Genomic DNA, 25,127 nt, shown 5'->3' on the forward strand with positions numbered 1-25,127 from the left:
GTTACATAAAAATTGTTTCTTTTATGTCACTTTCATAATGTATTTCATAATTATTTACTACTGCGGAATTAGCCAAGTCCTATTGCGGATTTATCCACACTGTTGCGGAATTAACCGACTTCTTTTTCAACTTTAACGTATGTCCAACTAAATATATTTCCATTTTAATAGATCTCTTTAGTTCATTTGGTAATGAAAGGTTTCGGCCATGTGTACATACCTTGATAATATTTTTCAAAAAACATTTTGATAAAAATATGATAGAGTTACTTCTTAATTTTGCGGAATTAGCCGAGTCTCCCCTACGTACTAAAAATTTGTAAGGTATTTCATACAGAATCCAAAATTTACTAAAACATTTATTAAAATTTGTACTTTATGCATACTCATATGAGGATCAAACTTTCAAAACCTGACATGTCCATTTTCAGAAAATACACTTCAGATGCCAAAAATTTACATCTCTGCAATTATCCAAATATTTTCTGTGGTGAAATACAAAAGATTATTTTTTGTGCTATAGGTTCATATAAAATTTCATCATAGAAAGATCTTCGTTTATTACGGAGAAAGATATTTGTAGCTAGTTCTGAAATGGATTTATCAGGGTTTGAAAGTTTGCTCCTCAATAACTTTTTAATTTAGGCTATTTATTACTGAATTTTTCAAATTTAAACAACTCGGTAATTTGAAGAGACTAAACTAAATCGAATTAGAAATTTTAATTTTTGCTTTGTAACTAAAGGACAATACAGGATGATGAGTTTAGGAAGAGCTAAAATAAAAATGCTGTAACATGAGAACTGTTATTTATTTTTCATAATCTGGAAATAGGTTGGTATTCTGAAAGGTTTGAAGTTTGGACCACCTTAAACCTCAACATCCCCACAATTGTGTACACAGTACAATTCACATCCTGAGGCTAATTCCTCTTATGTGCGCTCTTACATCGCAGGGAAAATTTGTTTCAAAAGATGAGACAATTTTCGCTTTCAGATCTTGAGGTTGTTATTGATATGCTGATAAATTTTTTGTACGAATTACGAATTTACTTAGAAACAGTTTTAACCTCTATATTTTCAATAATATTAACATTTAAATTGAAGTTTAGCAAAAGTATAAATTAATTTAAAATAATTTTAACCTCTTTATTTTCAATAATACAAAAATATTAAATTGAAGTTTAGCAAAAGTATAAATTAATTTAAAATAATTTTAAGCTCTATATTTTCAATAATACTAAAATATTAAATTGAAGTTTAGCAAAAGTATAAATTAATTTAAAATAATTTTAACCTCTGTATTTTCAAGAATATTAAAATAATCCTTCGAAGTTTTTCAAAAATATAAAGTTACTTAAAAATAATTTTAACCTCTGTATTTTCAACAGTAATAAAATAATTCATTAAAGTTTTGTAAAAATATAAATGAACTTAAAATAATTTTAAACTCTGTATTTTTAATAATACTGAAATAATTCTTTGGAGTTTTGCGAAAATATAAATTTTCTTAAAGATAATGTTGATCTCCGTATTTTCAATAATATTGCAATAATTCATTGACATTTTGCGAAACTCTAAATAACTTAAAATAATTTAACATGTGTATTTTCAACAATAATAAAATAATTTATTAAAGTTTTTCAAAAACATAAATTAACTTAAAAACAATTTTAACCCATGGATTTTACAATACTACTAAATTAATTCTTTGTACTTTTGCGAAAATATAAAGTAACTGAAAAATAATTTAAACTCTGTAAGTTAAATATTACTAAAATATTTCATTGATGTTTTGCATAAATATTAAGTACTTAACTTAAAAGAATTTTAACCTCTGCATTTGATTAATATTAAAATAATTCTTTGAAGTTTTGTAAAATATAAAATAACTTAAAAATAATTTTAACCTCCAGTATTTGCAATAATACTGAAATAATTCCTTGGAGTTTTGCAAAAATGTAAAGTAACTTAAAAATAATTTCAATACACATAGAGCACACTAATTATTTTGACAGATTTGTTCATGGAAACATATTTTTGCAGGGCCTACATCCTGATTTTTTTTTTTGTGTTCACTTATTTAGGGCCACATTTCTGAGATACTATTTGATTTGTGAGTGTCGACATTTTATATTTTATGGTGAAAAATATTTCTGAAAATTTAACCTAAAATTTTATCAAATAGACATATTAGTTGAAGAAAAAAATTAAAACTTGTTCAGAGACTTAGGGGAGAGTCGGGTAGTATCGGACATCGGGTAATATCGGACAGTGAGTTTCTTTCATCTACCACACGATGGTAGTACCTGATTGAGTGGTTACGTTTCAGTAATGTCGCATAGAGAAACGTAACCATGTCATTCAGGTACTACTATATGGTGGTAGATGAAAAAAACGCATTGTCCGATACTACCCGATGTCCGATACTACCCGACTCTCCCGTAAAGTTTTGTAATGAAAATAATAATTTTAAAATATAAACTGAAACAGATTGATTTATAATAAAAATTTAGTTGTAATGTTTTACAGTAAATTTTAATTATGACCAGTCAAATAATTTCTGATAAAAATGCACCTAATGAGTTAAAATATAATAAGAATTCATGCCCTCAGAAATACTTTTCTCAAAAATAAATTGCATAATATGGAAAAAAAAATGTAATATATTTCATATTTTTATTATGATTTTGTATTTTATTGCTCTTTCGTAACTCTAGTATTGCTTTGTAAATGTATTGTTTCATTTATTTTGTTATGGCGTGCTATGTTGTATTTTCTTTTGTATTTTTATATTTTTCTATTGTTGTGTTCCTTGTGTTGTGTTCTGTTTTCCAATTTTATAAATTGTGTTTGTTCACATTTGTACCGTATCATCGAATACATTCCCTTTCGTAATTAATAATCATTTATTAATTTATTCAAATATTTCAATTTATTTATATTATGGGACAATTTCATTTAAATCTCTTTAGTAATATTATAAATACAAAGGTTTAAAATATTCTCTGAGTCATAAGTACTTGACGCAGTCCTCTAACTACCCGTTGTCCTTAAACAACTTTGTAGACTTGTAATTCAGAGTACTCCTAATGTCATTCTTACGACGAAAACGACATTCAATTATGTTACATTACCAAATTCTGCAAACCACAACAAACATTTCGCTCTCTCGTTGTCTTGCAGTAAACGGCATTTTGTCTATTCTGTCGTTGCTAAGTGAAAATCTGAGTTCATTTGTTCGTGAAACAGTGATGCAAACCTCCTGTGTTTAATGTCATATTGGAACGAAATAACTTCTGTATCAGTCCTGATATAATTTTTGTAGCGAACTGGTTTTATGTCTTCTGAAACGGATCAGACTGTAGATTCAGAACTCTTGGCTCAAACCAGTCCTGAAAACGTGATTTTCAAGAACATCTAATAAGGTCTGTGTTAAGAGTCGACGAGAGAGATGAGATCCAGCAGGCCGTACCCGAAGGGACAACCAGGGTAGGCTCGTCGACAGTCCACTCCCCTCTCTCCCAGACGTCGTGCTTCGTGATACTCCCAATCAATGCGCTCTTCAGTGTTGGCACCGTATCCAGGCCTGAAAACAATTATTAATAAAATTAATTACGTTTATTCCTTTCAGTTACTCTTCACTTTCATTCCTCCAGATTTTTCAACTTTGTTGTCTTTTTCACTTTCTCTTTAAAGCCTACGAAGTACAAGAGAAACTACTGTGGTAAATGGACTGCGAAACTTCATGCAATTTCATGTTTTTATTCATTTGGCAATTTGAAAAAAGTAGAAGTGGATCTTTGCCGATCTAAATGTTTATGTCCGAAAGAACGAAACTTCATTCTTTATATATGCATATTTCGATGGTTTTCCCTTTTAAATGCATATCTATCTATCTATCTATCTATCTATCTATCTATCTATCTATCTATCTATCTATCTATCTATCTATCTATCTATCTATCTATCTATCTATCTATCTATCTATCTATCTATCTATCTATCTATCTATCTATCTATCTATCTATCTATCCATCCATCCATCCATCCATCCATCCATCCATCCATCCATCCATCCATCCATCCATCCATCCATCCATCCATCCATCCATCCATCCATCCATCCATCCATCCATCCATCCATCCATCCATCTATCTATCTATCTATCTATCTATTTAATTATTGTTCGTTCGTTTGTTTGTGTGTCTGTCCTGCCAATCCATCTATCCATCTATTTATTTCGTGTCTTCTCTCCTTCTACCCCCAAACTCGAGTAAGCTTACATAGAAACTCGAAGCAAAACTTACGTAAGAATTACGTGCAGCAATTCTCCGACGAGGCCGTTGTGATCTATCGGAGTCTCTGCAACCTCACATATCGTCCTCAGTAGACAGCTCCGTCCCTCCACGCCGTACCTCCACAAATAATAATAATAATAATAATAATAATAATAATAATAATAATACACAAAATTTTAAATACCGATAATGTAAATTGTAAACAATTTTAATAATGACCCCCACCCTTGACAAAATTCTGCATACGCCACTGATCATTACCAAAGACAGCTTGTGAGTTCAACCCTCAACTCATTGTTTAAGAGTATTAAAGTCATACGGATAGAATTTTCATTTTCAATGCACTAACGTTTGAAGAAACGAATTTTATGTTAGCTATAACCGACATTTTATTACACAAGGTTCAGTTGCTAGGCAGTAAAATGACATCTGACGTTGTGTTTAGTTTCCAAGTAGCAGCTGTTGCCTTCGATCTGAGGCCGGTAACCACGCTGGCTTTCCTTAATGCTATCGTGTTACTGAAACTTCATCTCTCTCTAAGAACTTATATTTGCATCATCGTAGGTACTGTACGTTCATAATGAGATATATTACCCACAGAGTCAGCCGAGGGTATGCACGTATGATAAAGATGGCTTGTGTTAAGAGAAGACTGGATGTAATAAATGTTGTGGTATATACAGTATGCACCCTTTTATACCGGGTGTTCATTTCAGAATTTGCGACTTGAATAATAGGGATATCCTGAACTAGCACCAACAGTTAGCGCACGTGTACTTTGAGGGATGCGCTTTGCGTGTGCATTTGTTTTTCGGTATATAAACATTGAGGATATACGTAGTGTATTAGTACATGAAATACTCTTAAAAACAATAAAAATGGCAAATTTTGTTATGTTCCTATATGTAAAAACCAGGGAAAGCTTTTTGTCTTCAATCAGGTCCCAAAATATTCTGAATATATGCTTTAAACCTTAAAAAATATAAGTAATTAAATTGGGCCTCGAAAGTGCTAGCTATTAAATAAAAGTAACTACTTCAAGTAAGGAATTGTTGACTATAGTTTCATTTTGGAAGAGGAAATAGAAAAATTAATAAAAACATATGCAACCTCGACAACGAGCTATGTTAGCTTAGATTGTATTCAATAGTTGTTGGAGTCTCCGAAGTTTACGCCTGCAGTAAACTATCAATAAACTGTGATGTTTATTATCCAGGACGATCCGTAGTGAAATCCATTTCGTGAATAATGTTTTTAATCTACTGTACCCTAATTATTAAAACCATTTTTTAACATCAATTTTTCAAAATCATCCCACATAGTATTCAAAACTGCATGTCCTTAACCTAATCGTGATACTACTGTGATCAAATTATATCATCCTATTAAAAATTGCATTTGATCTTTCTGCAACTACAGAAAAACTACGAGGAATTCAATCTCGATAGTCCCTTCCCTAAAAAAACACACACATTGGTGGCTGCATATCCTGTTTTTAGCGTATTGTTCTTAAATACTAATGATTAAAGAGGGCAACATAGTTCCCAGTTTTTTATTCGTGCATCTCGTTCTCAAAGTTCTCGTTTAGGTTCATAAACATTCAATTTACTCGTACCTATGCTCTGCATATTTCAGATTTCCCCACTCATCTCGGGGAATCGCTCAATATTATACAGGTTTACGTTATTATTTATTGTAAATTAAATTAAATTATGAGGTAAGAAAATACTGAATTATATTAAGTTATACTAGGTTATACAAAATAATTATAAATATAATTTTGACACGCACAGAAAACCAAAAGCGGGAAAACGTAATCAACTATAGCATATGACATAACATAGCCCTACAACATGTTCCACCGCATGGAACGCTTCTGTCATCTAGCGGTAAAACTTCGCATAAGATATCCCTATTAGATTTGTAGAGGACACGATTTTGAGAAAAACACGTCGATTTAGTATTCGAGAGGAAAGTTCTAAACCACTGCTGATGGAATTTTCTGTTTCACCCCTTCACCTTCAACTTCGCCTTTTAATTTCAAATTGCATATCATTTTAAAAGGGATGATAAACCCTATCCGTCTACCAAAAGAAGAAAATAATAATTCGGTCCATAGAGCCAGAAAGGTATCATTTAATGAATTAAAGTTGAGTTGATATTAGATCGTAGAGTTTATATTAGTATTATGTGTTATTACAGCAGGTACTAGTAAACAAATAATCTGTCGGCAAATGTAGTATATTTAGAACCTGAAGTACGCGATTTCTCAACCCCATCCTCTATTTCACCTGGACCGGCAGGGTTTGTTGACGTGCTTCAACCTGCTCACTACCAGCGGCTTAATAAGAAAGAACGTCCCTTTTTGAGGAAGTAAGCGAATCGAAGAAGGCAATGAAATATTATTTCCTTAAGGAACTGGAAGAACAAAACCTATTTTTGTGAGGAAGGGAAGAACATAACATATTTGCTGTGCCAGAAAGTGTTACTGGCTTGCTGAATATAAAAAATGTGTAGCGATATGGAGCGTATAGCTACTATATTAAATGTAAGAGATTTAACTTTTTAAGATTTAATCTATTAAAATTAAATTCAGTAACTTTTTCGTAAACATGCAACTCTTTTCCTTTTAATTACAAATTTATACATAGCAGTTAAAAGTTTACGGTTCTTCAGGTGTGTTATATCCTTTACAATATTATCTTTATAAAGTAAACAGTTATATTACCGGTTGTTCTGTATAGTTGTGAAACTTGGACTGTCACTCTGAGAGAGGAACAGAGATTAAGGGTGTTTGAGAATAAGGTTCTTACGAAAATATTTGGGGTTAAGAGGGATGAAGTTACAGGGAAATGGAGAAAGTTACACAACGCAGAACTGCACGCATTGTATTCTTCACCTGACATAATTAGGAACATTAAATCCAGACGTTCGAGATGGGCAGGGCATGTAGCACGTATGGGCGAATCCAGAAATGCATATAGTGTGTTAGTTGGGAGACCGGAGGGAAAAAGACCTTTCGGGAGGCCGAGACGTAGATGGGAGGATAATATTAAAATGGATTTGAGGGAGGTGGGATATGATGATAGAGACTGGATTAACCTTGCACAGGATAGGGACCAATGGCGGGCTTATGTGAGGGCGGCAATGAACCTGCGGGTTCTTTAAAAATCATTTGTAAGTAAGTAAGTATAAAGTAAACAATAATTAGGAGTAAGACAAATATTTATTTTATATAAATGGGCAGGCAAACAATCATGTCCCTTGTACAGTCGTAAAACTTCGACAGCTTTCATTCGACCCTTGAAAACTAAATGGACGTCTTTTTTTTTTTTTTTTTTTTCAAAATCTGTCCCCTGCGCTTCTAAAATTATTTATGGTGGATCCTTTTTCAATGAACACGCGGTATATGTATATTATATTATACTGATAATGAATATTTCATAACAAGTGCTCCTGCCACGATTTAGTGCTCCACACAGAAGGGGTTCATCCTGGCCGCTTTGCATTTCAGGAGACCTGCAGTGTCAATTATAGCAGTGTACCATTTTATGAGGTTCTAGAATTCTCCCTGTGCCAGAAATTTAATGTAATAAGACAAAAAAACAATGTTCATTCTGAACATCCTGTTCAGACTGTGAAATATAGCAATTGATTTATCTAAGTCGAACTTTTTATTTACTGCATTTATGCTTCCAATAATAATAGAAATAAAATAATAGAGCAAATATCTATATACATAATTTGAACTGGTAATGGAAATTACAGGAAAATGGCTGAACGGATTTCAATAAATGACCCGTCATTTTGGAGCTTGGAACCCAAAGTTTTTTCAGAAGAATAGTAACTTTCCGTGAAGCGTTAGTTTTCCTACATAATTTTCCTATTTTCCAAAATAAATCTTTCGTCAGTTCTCAGAACTTATTGCATTACAGAATAAAACAAAACCCACATTACAATAAACAATATGCTATTACACGAAGGCCATGATCTGCAGGATTGCTAACATATTTAGAGTTCAAATTCAATTTGTTATTAAAATCTTCATGACTACTAAAAATAATTTACAGGTCTGATTTTGCGGTGTGTAATTTTCTGAATACAGCCGTGTATTGGATATTAAAATCTACAAAACTTGAGGTGGTTTGATGACATTATTACCATTAGAAATGATGGGACTATTTTTCATTAATTATGCATATTAATGCTGTATTAATGATATGAAAGTGAAACGTTTTGGGGTTATATAAATAGATGTAGAAAATATCTTAAATTAGATCTTCATTTCTATAATTTACCGAGTGTCTGATGTATAGGCCTATAGCTACAAAACTTACATAAGATAATATTGTTATTAAAATCAAATATTTTTATAGTTATTAATCAAATAGGGTTCGGTCTTTTACATATACTTAATGGTGGTGTGGTGTAGATATTTATATGAGTCATTCTCTTCAGTATTGGCTCGAGAGCGCGCAAAAATTACAGTTCCTAAGGAAAGATCAAAAGGTATTACTTACTGATAAAATAAGAGGCCTACAAAATTTTGTAGTCTTCCGATCATTTCAACAAGATCTGTTAGCAGGATAAAATAATTTTACCCTCTACATTTCAAACTCTACATGCAGCAGCTATAACAAGAGGCTATGTCTATTGTTCGAAAGCATAGCAAACCTGACTTTTTTTAACTTTCACCTACAATCTACAATAGGCCTAAGCTGAAATAGCTATTGCTTTACACTCACATGAAAAACCCACTGATCGTCCTGACATTCTTGCTTACGTTTTCGCGTTGAAACTAAAAAACTGAGATCGATAAGTTGAAGAAAAAGTATTTGGGATATAAAAAAACCATTCAGAAGGAATATGTTTCATTATTATGAGAGCAAATAACTTTCAAAATGTCTGATATTCTTCATTGAAAATAAATCTGAACAATTTTTATTTGAACTTCTTACGGACTTAGTTTGCAGTATTTGCTGCACAAGCCACTAGTAACTTATAAATAGAAGTGAATTGATCTCGGATTACTAAAAGAAATGCAATTCTTACGATGTAGTTTCGTTGTTCCTCACCTGTCGAGGACGGACTGAAGCGCCTCGTAGGACGTGGCTCTGTTCACTGTCTCCCGCAGCGATCGCCGGGTTTGTATCTCGGGGTATTGCCTCAATATTGTGACATTTGTTGGTACAAAATACTGGAACTGAAAGTTGATTCCCAGTGATAGCAGCTTCTTCGGTAGGTCTACGGGTACGCCAACTCCTATAACCAACTGAGAATTGAAAATTAAAATATAAATGTTTAAAGGAAAACTATAAATTACAAATTCAGGTTGCAGATATGAACATACACTATACAGTTGCAATAAAATAATACTTGGTTTTACAAGGATAATGCCTTTCTTCACGAGAGGATCTGCTAGCTGGTAAAAGAAAATTAATGATTGCAGGGAGAACAAGACGATATAGTGGACTCTCCTAAATTCGACTGAACAGAATTGGAAGTTCAGTCCAAAAAGGGTAGTGGGTGTGGCAGGTGAAATGAATACAAATTCTTATTGGTTATCCATCAACGAATACAGTACTGTACTTGCATTTCCTGCCCGCCCCGAGACTTGTGTATGCGCTTCTAGTACCACAGTGGGTTTCGACAGTTCCGTCTCACAATCGGCACAATTCTCAAATAGAAGAAGAAGAGTTCATTAATTTAAAATCAGTGATCAATATGGATGTCCTAATCAATAAAATATTATGTTTTCATTTAACAAAAGTATCACTACAAGACACAGAACCAATTCCCATTCAAATGGCAAACCCATTTCTTAGTGCCCGTATAGGGGCGTGTCTAATTCTCCTACGTAAGCACTCGAACTAGAGAATGTCGAACTTGTTTTCTGTCGAACTTAAGAGCTTCCTCTGTACTTCATTTTTAATATCAATAGACACCAATTTTTCAGTTTAATATCGTAATTCTTTTCTTCGATGAAATTGTAGAAAACCCAGAAATAGCTCATAAAAAGTATAAAAAGTTTCAAAATTTATTTATATATATATTTATTTTCGAAGTAACTCTGTAATTACTTGAAATATGATAAAGTTTCAAGAAAAGGGGTATGTAAATGAGAGGATCCTAGAGAAATGGAAAGTTATGCTCACTACAGTTTATTATGATTTTATGAACGCAACTATTATATTCTGCTATGAAATAAAGGAAGCATTGTTTACTATAAGAAGTTAATCAATTTTATGAAATGATGGATTGCTGTTTAGCTTCTAAGAATGACAAAATGACTGTATTTCTTGAATGACTATACAATAACTTCCCCACGTTACTTATCGCTTCTAGAAGCAGAGGAAGGCATCTGACCGACAACGCTCTGCTTCCCCTCTCCGGATTTAAAGTCAATATGGTTGAGTAATATGGCATGATAGATGAGGCTATCAAAGGCAAAACTCGCCTCATCCAGGTAAAGTGATTTGACAGAAAACAGGAAAAACCGTTATGGATATGGACAGTTTTGCATTTGATAGTAGTTTTCTGAAAAGCGTATGATTATGTCTCGTGGCGGGAATATTGTACGAAATGGAAATATAAAAATTGGAAATTTATCCTTCGAAGAGGTGGAAAAATTCAAATATCTTGGAGCAACAGTAACAAATATAAATGACACTCGGGAGGAAATTAAACGCAGAATAAATATGGAAATGCGTGTTATTATTCGGTAGAGAAGCTCTTATCATCCAGTCTGCTGTCAAAAAAGCTGAAAGTTAGAATTTATAAAACAGTTATATTACCGTTTCTTCTGCATTGGTGTGAAACTTGGACTCTCACTCTGAGAAAGGAACATAGGTTAAGGGTGTTTGAGAATAAGGTGCTTAGGAAAATATTTGGGGCTAAGCGGGATGAAGTTACAGGAGAATGGAGAAACTTACACAACACAGAAGTGCACGCATTGTATTCTTCACCTGACATAATTAGGAACATTAAATCCAGACGTTTGAAATGGGCAGGGCATGTAGCACATATGGGCGAATCCAGAAATGCATATAGAGTGTTAGTTGGGAGACCGGAGGGAAAAAGACCTTTGGGGAGGCCGAGACGTAGATGGGAGGATAATATTAAAATGGATTTGAGGGAGGTGGGATATGATGATAGAGCCTGGATCTTGCACAGGATAGGGACCACTGGCGGGCTTATGTGAGGGCGGCAATGAACCTTCGGGTTCCTTAAAAGCCATTTGTAAGTAAGTAAGTATTTTTATGAGCTCTATGGAAGAGGAATTAGACAAGATTTGCACAGATCGACTATATCAGTAGGTGGAGAGATGCAAGAAGTACAACATCCCATATGTAACTCATTTTTTTTTTTTTTTATTTTGGATAAGGCGAGTTTTGCACTTGATAGCCTCATATATTAAGAGCGGTGGATGGGAAGTCCTCTGTTAGGAACAAGACACTCTTACCTGTAGTTTATAGCTCTTTAAAATCCATCGCCTTCAACCGGGTTTGGGCATTCAAATTCACCGAATTCGACTATTATATCGTATTAAAAATTATACAGAAAATCTCCAAATAATATGTTGTGAATGCATTGTCTTTTTTATATCTGGTCATAGCACTCTGAAAGGATATTCAATAAGTATGAACAAAGGTGCTTCATTAACCCTCGTCACTTATCTGGGGTCTTTTTCTATTGTTAACATCTACATCCATATACTCCGAAACGTTCCAGTAAACTAGATATATTATCCTTGATTATTATAGCTTCCTTTACAATTAAAACTTCTATTTCATAATTATATATTGATCAATGTGTGGACATCCATACTGTGGGACATTTTCATGCAGGATTTGGAACCATACAATATAACTATTTCATTAAAGCATTCAGATCTGTTAGTTGATTAATAACCAAGTAAATTGATTAAATTTTACCGTAAAACTTAGTTACTCATTCCCAAAGTCTGTTCACTAGTTAAAATGCTAAGGGGATCACAATATCCGAAGAAATGAAGGGTTCAGAACCATAGTGGGCCAAGCGCCATGTATTAAAAACAGAGAAAACAAGGGTTAAAAAAGTGAATACCGTGATTTAATGAAACATACAGCAAGTAATATAAAATATTCACATTAAAACTAAATGATATGTCAGTCTTCATTAAAGTATGGTATTTAGAGCTATAGTGGGCCAAGCGCCATGTATTAAAAACAGAGAAAACAAGGGTTAAAAAAGTGAATACCATGATTTAATGAAACATACAGCAAATAATAAAAATTATTCACATTAAAACTATGTAAATGATATGTTAATCTTCATTAAAGTATGGTGTTCATTTAACTTTAACCCTTGCTTTATCCATTTTTAATAAATGGCCCTTGGACCACTATGGCTCTGAACCCTTCAAATTGTATTATGAAATAGACATACTACAAATGACGTAAATAAGAATGTTCGTACCTTGCATACTCCACCTTTCGGGTACACCAGGATTCGGGACTGGCGATGAGCATCTGCAGGAAACCAGCAATACAACGTTACGATGACTGACATTCTGAGCCACAAGCGAAGCAAGCTGCAAACAGACCATAAAATAATAAAGACCGGAATAATTTTGTTGCTTCTTATTGTAAAATACAACAATCTTATAATTGTGTTAATATTTAATATTAACATTGAGGGAGGAGGGTTCGGTCCGGTGCTGTGGATTCAATTCGGCGTAGCTCAGTGGTCAGAGCGCTTGGTACGTAGACCAAGGACCCGGCTTCGATTCCCGGCGCCGGAGCGAATTTTTCTCCTCAAATGTTAATTGTCAATATTACAGATATTATTCTGTAGGACAAATTAATAAAAAAATATATAAATATAAAAATGAATAAAAAATAAAAAAATAAAAATCTATAAATAAAAATAAAAATAAATAAATAAATAAATAAAACACCTATAAAAAATCTGTAGTAGGGTAAACATTGGTAATTTCGTGGCAGTGGTTATTTCGTGATACTTTTTCTTTCCCCTTTTGTGAACTAACCAATGGTATTACGAGATCCAAATTTCCGCCAAGGGATTGCATATGTTGTCCGGTTTCCAGAAACATACAGCTAAGCTTTGTGTGACTATTGTAACTGCTTCAGTGAGCTTTTATGTTTGGAGAGAGCAAGTTAGCGTCGACTTCTCAGGCGTACAAATTTTGTGGATGTTTGTAATTACATTACAGGCTTATTACTAAAGGTAAGCATATGATATTTGGTACAAACATTTATTGCATCTTCATGAAATTTTAGGATATGTTTTTGGAATTTTAGATACATCTGTAGTCGCCATATAGGCTTAGCTTCACCGATAGAAATCTTAGCCGTTTGAGGCGAAAATTTGTTGAGCATTAAGTGTTACATTTTATACTATTTTAAAAATTGTATTACAATAGGAATTTTAGAAATCTGAAGACAAGATGTGATAACAAAAAAGAAAACGGAAACGCAATGGGTTCAGTGTAGCTACTGTTTGAATTGTTATCATGCTAAGTGTCAATGATAAGTGCTAGATGACTTACTTGCGAGAATTGTGACAGAAGATGGAACATGGCTCCACCATTTTGGACCGGAGACAGAGGCAGACAATGGAGTGGCATCATGCAAATTCACCAAAGAAATAGAAATTCAAAAGTACACCTTCGGCAGGAAACGTTATGGCTGCTGTGTTTTTCGATTCAGAAGGACTCTTGCTTGTGGACATAATGCCACACGGAACCACCATTAATTCTGACGGGTATGTTGCAAATCTCAAGAAACTTCAAGTTCGAATGAGTCGTGTTCGACGACATCCGGAGAAGCAGGATTTTCTGCTGTTGCAAGACAACGCACAGCCATATGTCAGTCACAAGACCACAGACCAGATCAGAAAATTCGGATAGACAACTCTGAAACATCCGCCTTACAGTCCTGAACTGGCACCGTGCGATTACCATCTCTTTGGTAAACTGAAGGATCCCTTCGCAGAACGAGGTTAGAAGATGACTCCCTTGTGCATGCTGCTAAAGAGTGGCTCAGACGTGTTGGTCCAGACTTTTACCATGCTGGTCTACAGGCCCTCGTTCCTAGGTTTCGTAAGGCAGTTGAAAGGGACGGGGATTATGTGGAAAAGTGACATTTTGTTCCTTAAGGATGAATTTGCATTCTGTGAAAATAGCAAAGCTGTAGGATAAAAATATAATTTTTAAACAAACGTTATGCACTACTTTTGGAGTTACCCTAGTAATATAGGCTATAGTAAAGTCCGTAATAAAAGTGTTCACCCTTTCAGGGCAAAGAAGATCCATTTTCAATTTCAATTTTTACTTTGATTTCATTCTTATTATGTGTTGATATGTATTTCTATGTTTTGTTGCTATGAATATTAGACGGAATTACTTTGTTTGAAGTCTTGTAACAATAAATGAGAATTTCATTTGACTTTAATGAATTTTTCCGCAATTTTTCTACCTCTCACGAAATTATAAATGCAATATCACGAAATTACCAAGGTTATCACGAAATAACCAACCTTTCAGCTTAAGTTGTAAAAGTGGTTTTTGGTACATATTCAAGAACGTATCCAATCTTTTATGTCTCCAGATTTGTACAGCAAGTTATCGTCTTTTAGATGAAAAAATCGGAATAAGGATATATTTATACATCTGCATTTTAAATTAGTTTTCATGAAATTATCACGAAATTACCAATGTTTACCCTATTATAATTTTGTATTTAAATGTATACCGTACACTTAACAATGCAACAACTCTGTGAACTTCTATTTCACCCAAATATGTCATTCTTAAGATGGCGAGCTTCTGAAGACAAAATGAAAAAAAAAAAAAAAAAAAGAAAAGAAAAGAAAAACTTGGAACAGAACCAAGGCGAATGTTACACTTTTGCAACAATTCAATTCTTTTATCAGATTGCGAATAAGAGAGGGAAAATGCTATAAATGGAGGTTTCGTTCTATTTTCACAATGTCTAAGCTTACGTTAAGGGAGGACTAACTGAAAAATAGGTACCTATATACAGTAGAACCCCGATTATCCGTCATCCTATTAACCGATTGTCGGATTATCCGATTTCTTTTCCGAGCTTTTTTTTTTTTTTGCTGCAGAAAAAAATTAAGTACTGTACAATATGTTTCTAGGTAGTTTTCCAGTACATACGCACTTAGTAGGAATGCTTCGCTGTCGGCAACAGAAATAGTTACTTGTAAAATAGTCACTTACTGCTTTCGAAGAAATTACCCCAAGAACTTTCACAAACCCGGGTACCATTCAGATCTTTATCCTTGTTATTCGAGTGGCTGTAAATATAACTTCTATGCAAAATGTTTTCCACAGTCTTCAAAAGAAAACGTATTGTGTTAACTATCGAAAGCATAATATTAAAAAAGGATAAGGTGTATAAAATATGTAAATCTCCAACATGAGTCTTCTACTATTCTTGTATTTCCACAGACAATCAACCAACAACCCTTGATTTTCAGAAGCCGTCGTTGACAATCGAACTTTTAGTGAACTCTTTATCCACTACAAAGCACGTTAAACACAAGACCATCAAGGAAATCACAAAATTGTAAACCAAAGTATTATGCACCTAATTTATTTAAATCTTTTATAATACGGATTATCCGATTTTTTTCGATTAACCGTTCAGTCCATCCACTTCATTACCACGGATAATAGAGGTTCTACTGTATGGCCTAAAATTAGTTGTGTTGGAAAGAGTGGATGAAGAAATAATGATGCTGAAACTGATCAGAAAGAGAAAAAGGAATTGGTTGGGTCACTGGCTGAGAAGGAACTGCCTATTGAAGGATGCACTGGAAGGAATGGTGAACGGGAGAAGAGTTCGGGACAGACGAAGATATCAGATGATAGACGACATTAAGATACGTGCATCATATGAGGAGACAAAGAAGAAGGCAGAAAATATTAAACATTGGAGAATGCTGGGTTTGCAGTGAAAGGCCTGACCATGGGCAGAACACTTATGTATGTACATGGCCTAAAAATGCGATTTTTGGATTTTTACATTACAAAATTCTAGATATTGTTGTGAACTATTTCACTGAGTTTCATTTGCATATTACGCTTCTAACAGGTGTTTCTGCCTCCATTTTTAAAGTCGTGCAATACGTATTTAAATGCCACGACAGGTCACTCCTACTCCGTCTGCAAGGTTTCTCTTCTATTTATTTCAATATTAGTGTAGTTTTCATCAATTTTCTTTGCACATTGAGACAGAAAGTCCGTTTCAGATAGTACATATATGCGTTCAACTGAAAGCAGAGATTCAGGTTATATGTAGAATGTATTTAAACTTTGGTATCTATATTAAAGGTTTTAATTTTTTCTGCACATTCACTTCTTCAAAATCTGTCTACTTGCCACATTTATTGACATATTGTTCTGAAATTTTTTCTGCTATTTCCGTGTATTCCAATATTTGATAGCATTCGATTTTATATAATGTAAAATATGATTGGGCCTAAAAAATTTTATTCCCTAATATGTATGATTTTTTTTTTATTTTTAACGATTCAATTTAATAATTTTATTTAAAAAATAATTAGATTTTGAGCAAACTAAATATCAATTATGCTTTACCAAGCTACCTTGAGAAAAAAAATTATTAAAAGATATTTGAAATTATAGAACAAGATAGGACTTATATAGATACAAAAATATTAACATAAAATTAATATGAATAATCAGTAATTACACTTAAACTTTAAAAATTTGCATGTATATACGAAATAATATCCAGATTATATGTAAAAATAATTCGTGTATCTTTTATAGTTTAGTAATTACCAAAATTCACTTTAGCCCCCTTTTTTTCTGTTTATTTCTATTATTGTATTTGTATTCCTGGTGTTGTGGAAGAGAAGGCCTGATGGCCTTAACTACATCAGAATAAATAAATAAATAAATAAATAAATAAATAATTTCGAAAATTAGAATCTTTATGCCCTGAAGTTTTTTTCTGAATACGTTTTGAAATGAAGATCTAGTTCTGTAGTTGGTAACTTTAAAAGAAAATGAAATTCAAGAATATTTTTTGCTCTGTTTCTACAACAAATCAAGTTACATTAATTTTGCAAAGCCATTTGGAGAGCTATTTTCAAATCCAAGTATTTATATGACATAATTTAGATTCAAGATTTTTTTTAAGTAATAAGTACCTAATTATTCTAATATAAAAATATTTGGAGGAACACCTATTACATAATATTTTCATTTACCCTTTCAGTTTATGTAAGTAGTGGAATTTTAAATAATCGTTTGTGCTGAATCTCGCTACATCGTTATTTCTGTATGTTTTCAATTTAGAACAAAGCTCTATTAGTTTTTTAATAAAATTATTACATTTCACATGCTTCATTTTGTCATTGACTACTTAACAGATATTGCGCATATATCATATTCTTGGGGCTCATTTCTCAATTCTTGTAATTTAATAGTGAATTACTTTATACCTTAGTTCAAATGGTGTTAAAGAATGCTAAAGTAAGTACAGTGCATATCCCTTTCAATTCTTCGGTAAAAAATCTTGGCATTCACATGGATAATAATCTCAACTGGGACATGCAAATCACAGAAACCTGCAGAAAAGTATATTCTATTATCCATGTGCTGAAAAGGATAAATGTTCATCTTCCCTCTTGCTTAAAAAAGTCCCTTGTGCAGACGCTTGTATTTCCCTATTTTGACTATGATGACATTTTACTGACTGACCTTTCCAGCGACAACAAAACGAAACTTAAACGTGCTCATAACTTGTGTGTACGTTTTGTAAGCAATGTTCGTAAATATGATCATATTACCACCATCCCTGAAAACAATAGGTTGGCTTAAACTAGATAAGAGAAGAAATTTACATTCACTTCTCTTTCTCTTCGAAATCTTGAACTCTTCTATTCCTTCGTACTTGTCGTCTCGCTTCACTTACCTTTCTTCCCACCACAATCTGAACACACGCTCTCGCCATGAAACAATACTAACAATACCATCCCATCTCACCTCCTCATACTCATCCTCTTTCACAATAGCCCTGCCAAGACTCTGGAATTCGTTACCTGCTAGCATCAGGGACTGTCGAAATAAAATTGAATTCAAACGCAAACTTACCAGGCACTTGGTCAGTAATTGAGACTCGTTCAGACATGGTTTCTTGTAAATAATTCTCTTAATCTATCATAAAATATTTCAATATCCGGTACTTTCATCACTATAGAATTTTGTTATTGTAGGTTTAATTTGTAATTCAGTAAATACAAAATTATTCTTTGTTCTTAACTTCTATGATAAAATGTCTAGCTTTCATTGATCAGGTAATCTTGTCGTACTTTAATTTTTATTGTAATTTTAATTGTAAATTTAATATTAATTGTAATTTTATTGTTCATATTAGAGTTGTAATCTCCTGGTAGAGGGGCAGAGAAGGCCTGACGGCCTTATATCTACCAGGTTAAATAAATAAATACTAAATACTAAACCTAGTTGTAATTATAGTATTGTTAAGCTGGAATGTCTACAAAAGAAATGTCCATTGGGATAATACCAAGAATACGAGGCAACTGATCGTCCTCTACCAATTCATTGTCATACAAATATGAGATGTTTAGATACCTACCAAAATCACAATCAAAATGGGCTGGTGCCCCTTCATGCTGGAACCATATTCTTTACCGTACTGGTAAAGGCACATTCTCCAACAACTCTGGCAAAATAAGTTCCCAAAATTTGGCATGTCACCAATCTTTCATACGTTCTGACAATAAATAAAACCCTATCAAACTCTCGTGGACGATACCTACCCAGACGTTTATTAAAACTTTCGCTGATAACCTCTATGATGAATACCGCGAGGTTTTGCATAGTTTAATATTGCTACTGTTGAACATTCGAACTTTGGTGAAGTTGGCTTCATCTGAGAACGGAACATTCTCGATTCTCGAGGAAGTGAGACTCTTCGTTGCACTATTGCAACAAACATCTGCAAAGGTCGACCTTTATGTGCGATATTAGTGCCAAGTGAACGTAAATAAAACTGTTTGAAAGAACAGCAAATAGTGCAATGACAACAACCTTTGGAATATTTATATTAACGTTGTCAGCAGCATTACCAACCTGTCCTCTACAACTAACCGTTCACTTAAGTATGAAGGAGAAAATTCCAGCCACATACTAAGTACTAAAAGTTGTTTAATTTTTGGTATGCTATATACACTTAAAGTTTGTAAAGCTTATTGTAGGTTGCACGTGTAGGCTAGCATACCGAATAAAATAGACGAGTCTTCAGATCTCCTATAATACTACACCCTGAATACAGAATCTTCAAGTAATTTCGAAACGTTAGATTTATTATTTTATAATACAAGTTCAAAATATGCAATATTTTCTTAACAGAATATAAAAGTCAAAATTTGATCTCAATCCTAGCCAGAAATCGAACAATAGTTTTCAGATACCCTGTGAATGAACACCAATTAACCAATATATTTCCAAGACAACTACAACTACAACTATTTCTATGTAAATGTTTATATTTAGTGTTTATATATATATATATATATATGTAATTGTAACGGTGGAAATAGTGTTAATCCAATAATTTTTTATTTATATATTTTTTTCATAAGTGTATATTATTTTTGGGAGTGTTTTTGTAAGTAATTTTATGAGGTTGTTATTGATACGCTGATAAATTATTTGTAATGATATTTCAATCGACAAATAGGAATAATAGAAACGATATATATATATATATATATATATATATATATATATATATATATCGATAATGTTTCTGATGTCAAAGTTTTATACACTGCGGCCAAAAAAAATATGCATTGGCCATAACACAGGAGAAACGCAAATTTAACGAATCTCATATCAATTCATCTTTGAATAAATGCAAAGCGGCTTGGCATGTCATAAATACTGAATGTAAAAATTCCAATCACATACGCGACTATGGATTTAATATTGATGACTTGAATAACTATTTTATAAATTCTGTTAAATATATTTCGGAAACAGTTAATCATTGTAATGCCACTTCTATGCATTATCTTTCCACTACTGGATTCGTAAATGAAACAGATTTTAAATGGAAATTTGTTACTTAAGAAGAAGTTATAAAAATAGTTTTTGATCTCAGAAATTCTAAATGTAAAGATTTGTATGACATTAATAGTGATTTTATTAAGTTTATTATTTATTCCATCATCTTTATGTATTAATGGGTGTTTATCATGTGGTGTTTTCCCCGAATCTTTAAAGGTAACTAAAACTATTCCTGTTTATATAAAATGTTTATATAAAAGGTGATACCTTATAAAATGGAAAATTATAGACAACTACATAATTATTAATCTGTTAGTATATTACTTCAATAACTGGATTATATATATTTATGTCTTTTAGTTCTCTCCTTTCACTTTTTAGGTGCCGAAGTTTATATTTTCTCTTTGAATCACTCAATAGACAGATGAGCTATTCCATCTCAAATCGACCGAAATATAGACAAAATTGACCTTACAATTTCTAAATACAATGAAACTTTTTTTGTACGTAGAGAATTGTAATACAATGCTTTGTGCAAAGTTTGAAGCATCAGAACTTCATAGTGTTTAAATTAAAAATATTTAAATTTATCGTATTCTCATAAAATTAGCAACTTTAAACTGTTGCAGCTCCGAAACCCTACACCCAATGATCAAAATCATGGTTTATTTTGATGCTGAGAAATTAAAGTTTATATTGACATATAAACATATTTTCTTACTTTTTTATGGAAATGGAGAAATTTAGATTTTTTCCTCATTAAGACGCTTTTGCCTAGGAAAAAAAAATATTTTAAAAATATATAGTTATATTCCGCATTGGAAGTACAAATAAACACATATCTTTTTACTGATGGTATGTTCATAAGAAAATATTGAACATATCAAATAAAGAAAATAAATAGTACGCGCGTGAACTAACCAGCTGACTGTGAGACGGGAGCTAGCCGAGGCAAGCAAGGCCAGGAGACAAACACGTGATGTTTCGTCTAGTAGCGCATAGCTGGCCTAGCTTTATCACAAGTTCTCATAAACACAGGAGTAAAATGACGCCCAACGCTCGCTTATCATCATCTCTCGGCCAATGTGTGCGGTACTGCGCCGTTCATATCTAGGTGTGTGTAAAATCATTTATTTAATACCCTCCAAACTTATTGTCATACCAGTAAGCAAACAATGCCGAATTCCTCTTAATAATGCAAGGTTTTATCTCAATATTTTTTTTACAATTTTTCAAATGAGCAAAAACCTAAAAGTAAGTAAAATCAGATTTTCTGTCTCTCTGTACACAATAAAAATGAGGATTACTTCTTGTCATAACCTACCAAATGTCAGCTTCAAAATGAGCTCTCGTTCAATGTTCTGCAATGAACGGTTCCAGAGTTCTGAGCGCTGAAAGAGGCTTGTTTTTCTAAAATACGCTAAATTCATCGCTCAACAATACGAAAACCGTTTGCTTTCGATAATATATTTTTGCAAATGCACTCTCCTCAGCACCTTGTATAAATAGGGGAAAAATTAGAGTATAAAAAAATGCGTGGTTTTTTACTGATCGATTTCATATGGAATAGCCCAGGTACACTTTGCGGGTCTCCCAGATCATATGGTCACAGAACGGTACACAACAATGTAAACACAAAAACTCAAACAGAAAAATATGTCGAAAGTGTTCTTTTTTTTTTACTTTACATTCCATTTCCTTTAGCCCACAAATAGCACAAAAGTCTTGAAACCCACCAGATCTATTGGTAAATGCTGTTCACAGAAAGATTGTTGCTTGTTGAAGAACAAAATGGCGGACACATTCAACATTTAAACTGAATCCAATAAACTCAATTTCTTTAAGAGTATAAGTGTGTTCTTGTTTTCTGCATATCTTAATTCTTAAAAAGGTTATGGCGACGTCAAAATGTAACTTATTTTTTAATAATCTTATACATTAAAATAGGAATATGGTGGTAACCCTCATTTCTCATATGTAGATTTTTTCGTAAATAATGGCTGTTAATGGTGCACTATTTATAATTCTTGTACTTGTATTAGAATCAGCACATATGTCTGATTGTCAATCTTGCTCTAAAAAAATTAAAAGTATATACAGTACACTGCGTTTTCCTCCATTTTTTTTTTTTTTTATAATTTCGTATTTGCTAGTTACAATCTTATTCTGGACGGATATTCATATGTTTTTAGACTTTAATGTTCTTAAAATAAGACAAATTTATTATAGTGTATTAATAAAATTCACCTTACATAAAAATCGAAATAGTTATGAAACAAAAGGTATGAATTCTTTAAGATTGTTTGAACCAAAATGCAACGCTGTTACAGTATTTAATCATAGTAGTAATTTAGGCCCAAGAATATATAACAAATTTATATTTAAATATCCTAATCTTGTCAATTCTAATAGTTCTAGTATTAAATTAAAAAAGTTATGTATGGATTTTATAAAAATTGAGAAATTGAACATTTAAATTTATATATTCTTATTGCGCAGCAGACATAAGACAAATTGTATTATATACTTCAATTATATATTTCAATTCAGGAATCCACCCCTGAGCACGAGTTCTACTCTTTCAGGGGTGAGCTTAAAGTTTTTCTGTTTATTTTTATTTATGCTCGGCCATACCGAAATGTAGTAATTATACACCTGGTAGCAGTCCTTTAATGCATGTCATTAAAGTACACCTATTCATTAAAGTTCAGGTTTTAGATTATTCTCGGATATGCAACCGAAAGATAACGAGGGAAACGTCACGGAGGCTGGAAATCCAATACTGTCGCAGAAGGTTATGTTCTGTTACTATAATAATTAGCGTTAATTGTAAATAATATTCAAATAAATTCAATTTGTCATCTCGTTTTTCAATTCTAAATCAATTTCCAGGTTATACCAAAATTAGTTCATGTTATTCTGTACATCAAGGTCAATGACATTATTGTTCCTAGGAAAAAATCAATACTTTCGCGTCTGCGCACATTTCACACGAGCTATGCACAAGGTCACTTCCGATCTTGAGTCAGATACAGTACAAATAAAATGATACTTCTGAATAATTTCAAGTTAGAAATATGGTCGAGCATAAACTTGCCTATAATGGTAATTAAGATGCTCGTATGAAAATTATGAAACTCGCTTGCGCTCGTTTCATAAACAAACATGCTTGCGTCTTAATTACTATCATTATAGGCTCGTTGCATAATGTACTATTATGTCACAATTATTAGCAAAATAAATAAATAAATATGTAAAAAGATATAAATTAAAACTTTTGAATAAGGATCTTTTACCGTGATTCGCTGATATTTTGTTTTTCTCTTTTTGTACATATAAACAGAAAACGTAATTACCTAAAATCCGGGCTCTTGGGTAAAGTTGCATTTTATTGTAGATTACGTCACTGTATTAAACGTCATTAATGAAGCTGATTGTAGAGTGCTTAATAGGCAAGGATACTTACCGCAGATTTTCCATTGTGGGCTCCAGACTTCCTTGTGATTCTGGGTGCTGTCGGTCAACAACGGTTCTCTCTCTCATTTGTTTGTGAGCAGCGTTAGTCGGTCGCCTCTCCCACGCGGCATGCTTCGTGTGTGTCGGATTGACACAGTACGGTGTCCGTGCTCAAACAAAACGGCGGTTCAGCTCACTAATCCAAAGACCTCGCAGAGGAAATTTGGAAGCCCTACTAACAAACATCAAGTCCTAGGCCTACTACCGTGTGCACCATTCTCGATTAAAATTTGACCATGGTTAAGTCGGTACTTGACCATCTTCAACGCCAATTTGCGGAGTATCGATCTAGATCAAAGTTAAACAAGCGAGTTGATGATGATCAAATTTGATCACGGGTGTGGAACCGATTATCTTGAATTGAACATGGTCAAGTCGAGAAAACCAAAATGGCGGCACGATTTGACGTACTTGATGGAATTGAAGATGAAATGATGTAGCCTATCTTGAACACGCAAATCACTGCGGAAATAACAGAATTGGTGTTATTGTAGAAAGAGTAAGTTTGTAGATGAATAATAAATTTTTTTTTTCTCAAAATAGACTAATGTTTTATATATGTTTCTGCTTTGGAAGATCGGGACTTTACTTGAGGACAAAATATTATTTAGGCCTAACTGTCCAATTTTGTTAACATAATAATAAAGTAGTTATTCTATGCTCGTAATAATACAGCAAAACTAAATGACTATTTTGTAGAATGCGAGATTATCACTTATTAGCTATAGATTTGCCGTTTGAAACTATTAGGACCTACATGACGTTTGGGACAATTCGGCTATTTACGCTTGAATTAAGAGAAATTACACGGATACCTTCCTTTCCCTTTTACTCCAAAATTCCAAGCTTGTGAACACAAAAGAAATGGATAAATTTCAGAACAAGGATACTTTCCTTTCCCTCTTACTCCAAAATTCCAACCTTGTGCACACAAAATAAAATTGGCACTAAAAACTTCCTTTTCGTATGCATGAGCCTATTTCAAGATTACGTCAAAAGAATGTAATAGTAATACTAATGAAAGGAATAAAAAAATTTTGTTTTCATTAGTTCCTCGGGTAGAAATGCCGAGCTTAAAAACAAAATATGCCTGTGGCTAGTGGAACTGAAAACGTGATGTTGCAAACACATTGGAATTTTATGTGCGCTGTGAAGATTGTGTCCATACTCACTTGTGGTGATTGTACTGTAATTGTGCGTGGGTATGATACGTATTA

At 32.9% G+C, this 25,127-nt stretch overlaps 1 protein-coding gene across 2 annotated transcripts; it reads right to left on the reverse strand.

The window, feature by feature from the left end:
- Positions 1-792: 792 nt before the first annotated feature.
- On the reverse strand, positions 793-24,041 carry LOC138708022 (uncharacterized). Of its 2 annotated transcripts, none has more exons than XM_069838134.1 (5): positions 23,861-24,041; positions 12,759-12,873; positions 9,377-9,573; positions 4,311-4,418; positions 793-3,588 (listed from the first exon to the last, which is right to left on the reverse strand). In XM_069838134.1, exons 1-5 carry the CDS (start codon positions 23,935-23,937, stop codon positions 3,435-3,437), a joined length of 651 nt encoding a protein of 216 aa, XP_069694235.1. In that variant the 5' UTR covers positions 23,938-24,041; the 3' UTR covers positions 793-3,434. The 2 variants fall into 2 exon arrangements, with proteins under 2 accessions (XP_069694235.1, XP_069694243.1); XM_069838142.1 differs by lacking the exon at positions 23,861-24,041 and adding an exon at positions 19,143-19,299.
- Between the last annotated feature and the right edge of the window lie 1,086 nt (positions 24,042-25,127).

Source organism: Periplaneta americana, chromosome 1, assembly GCF_040183065.1.
Source record: "Periplaneta americana isolate PAMFEO1 chromosome 1, P.americana_PAMFEO1_priV1, whole genome shotgun sequence".
Lineage (NCBI taxonomy): Eukaryota > Metazoa > Arthropoda > Insecta > Blattodea > Blattidae > Periplaneta > Periplaneta americana.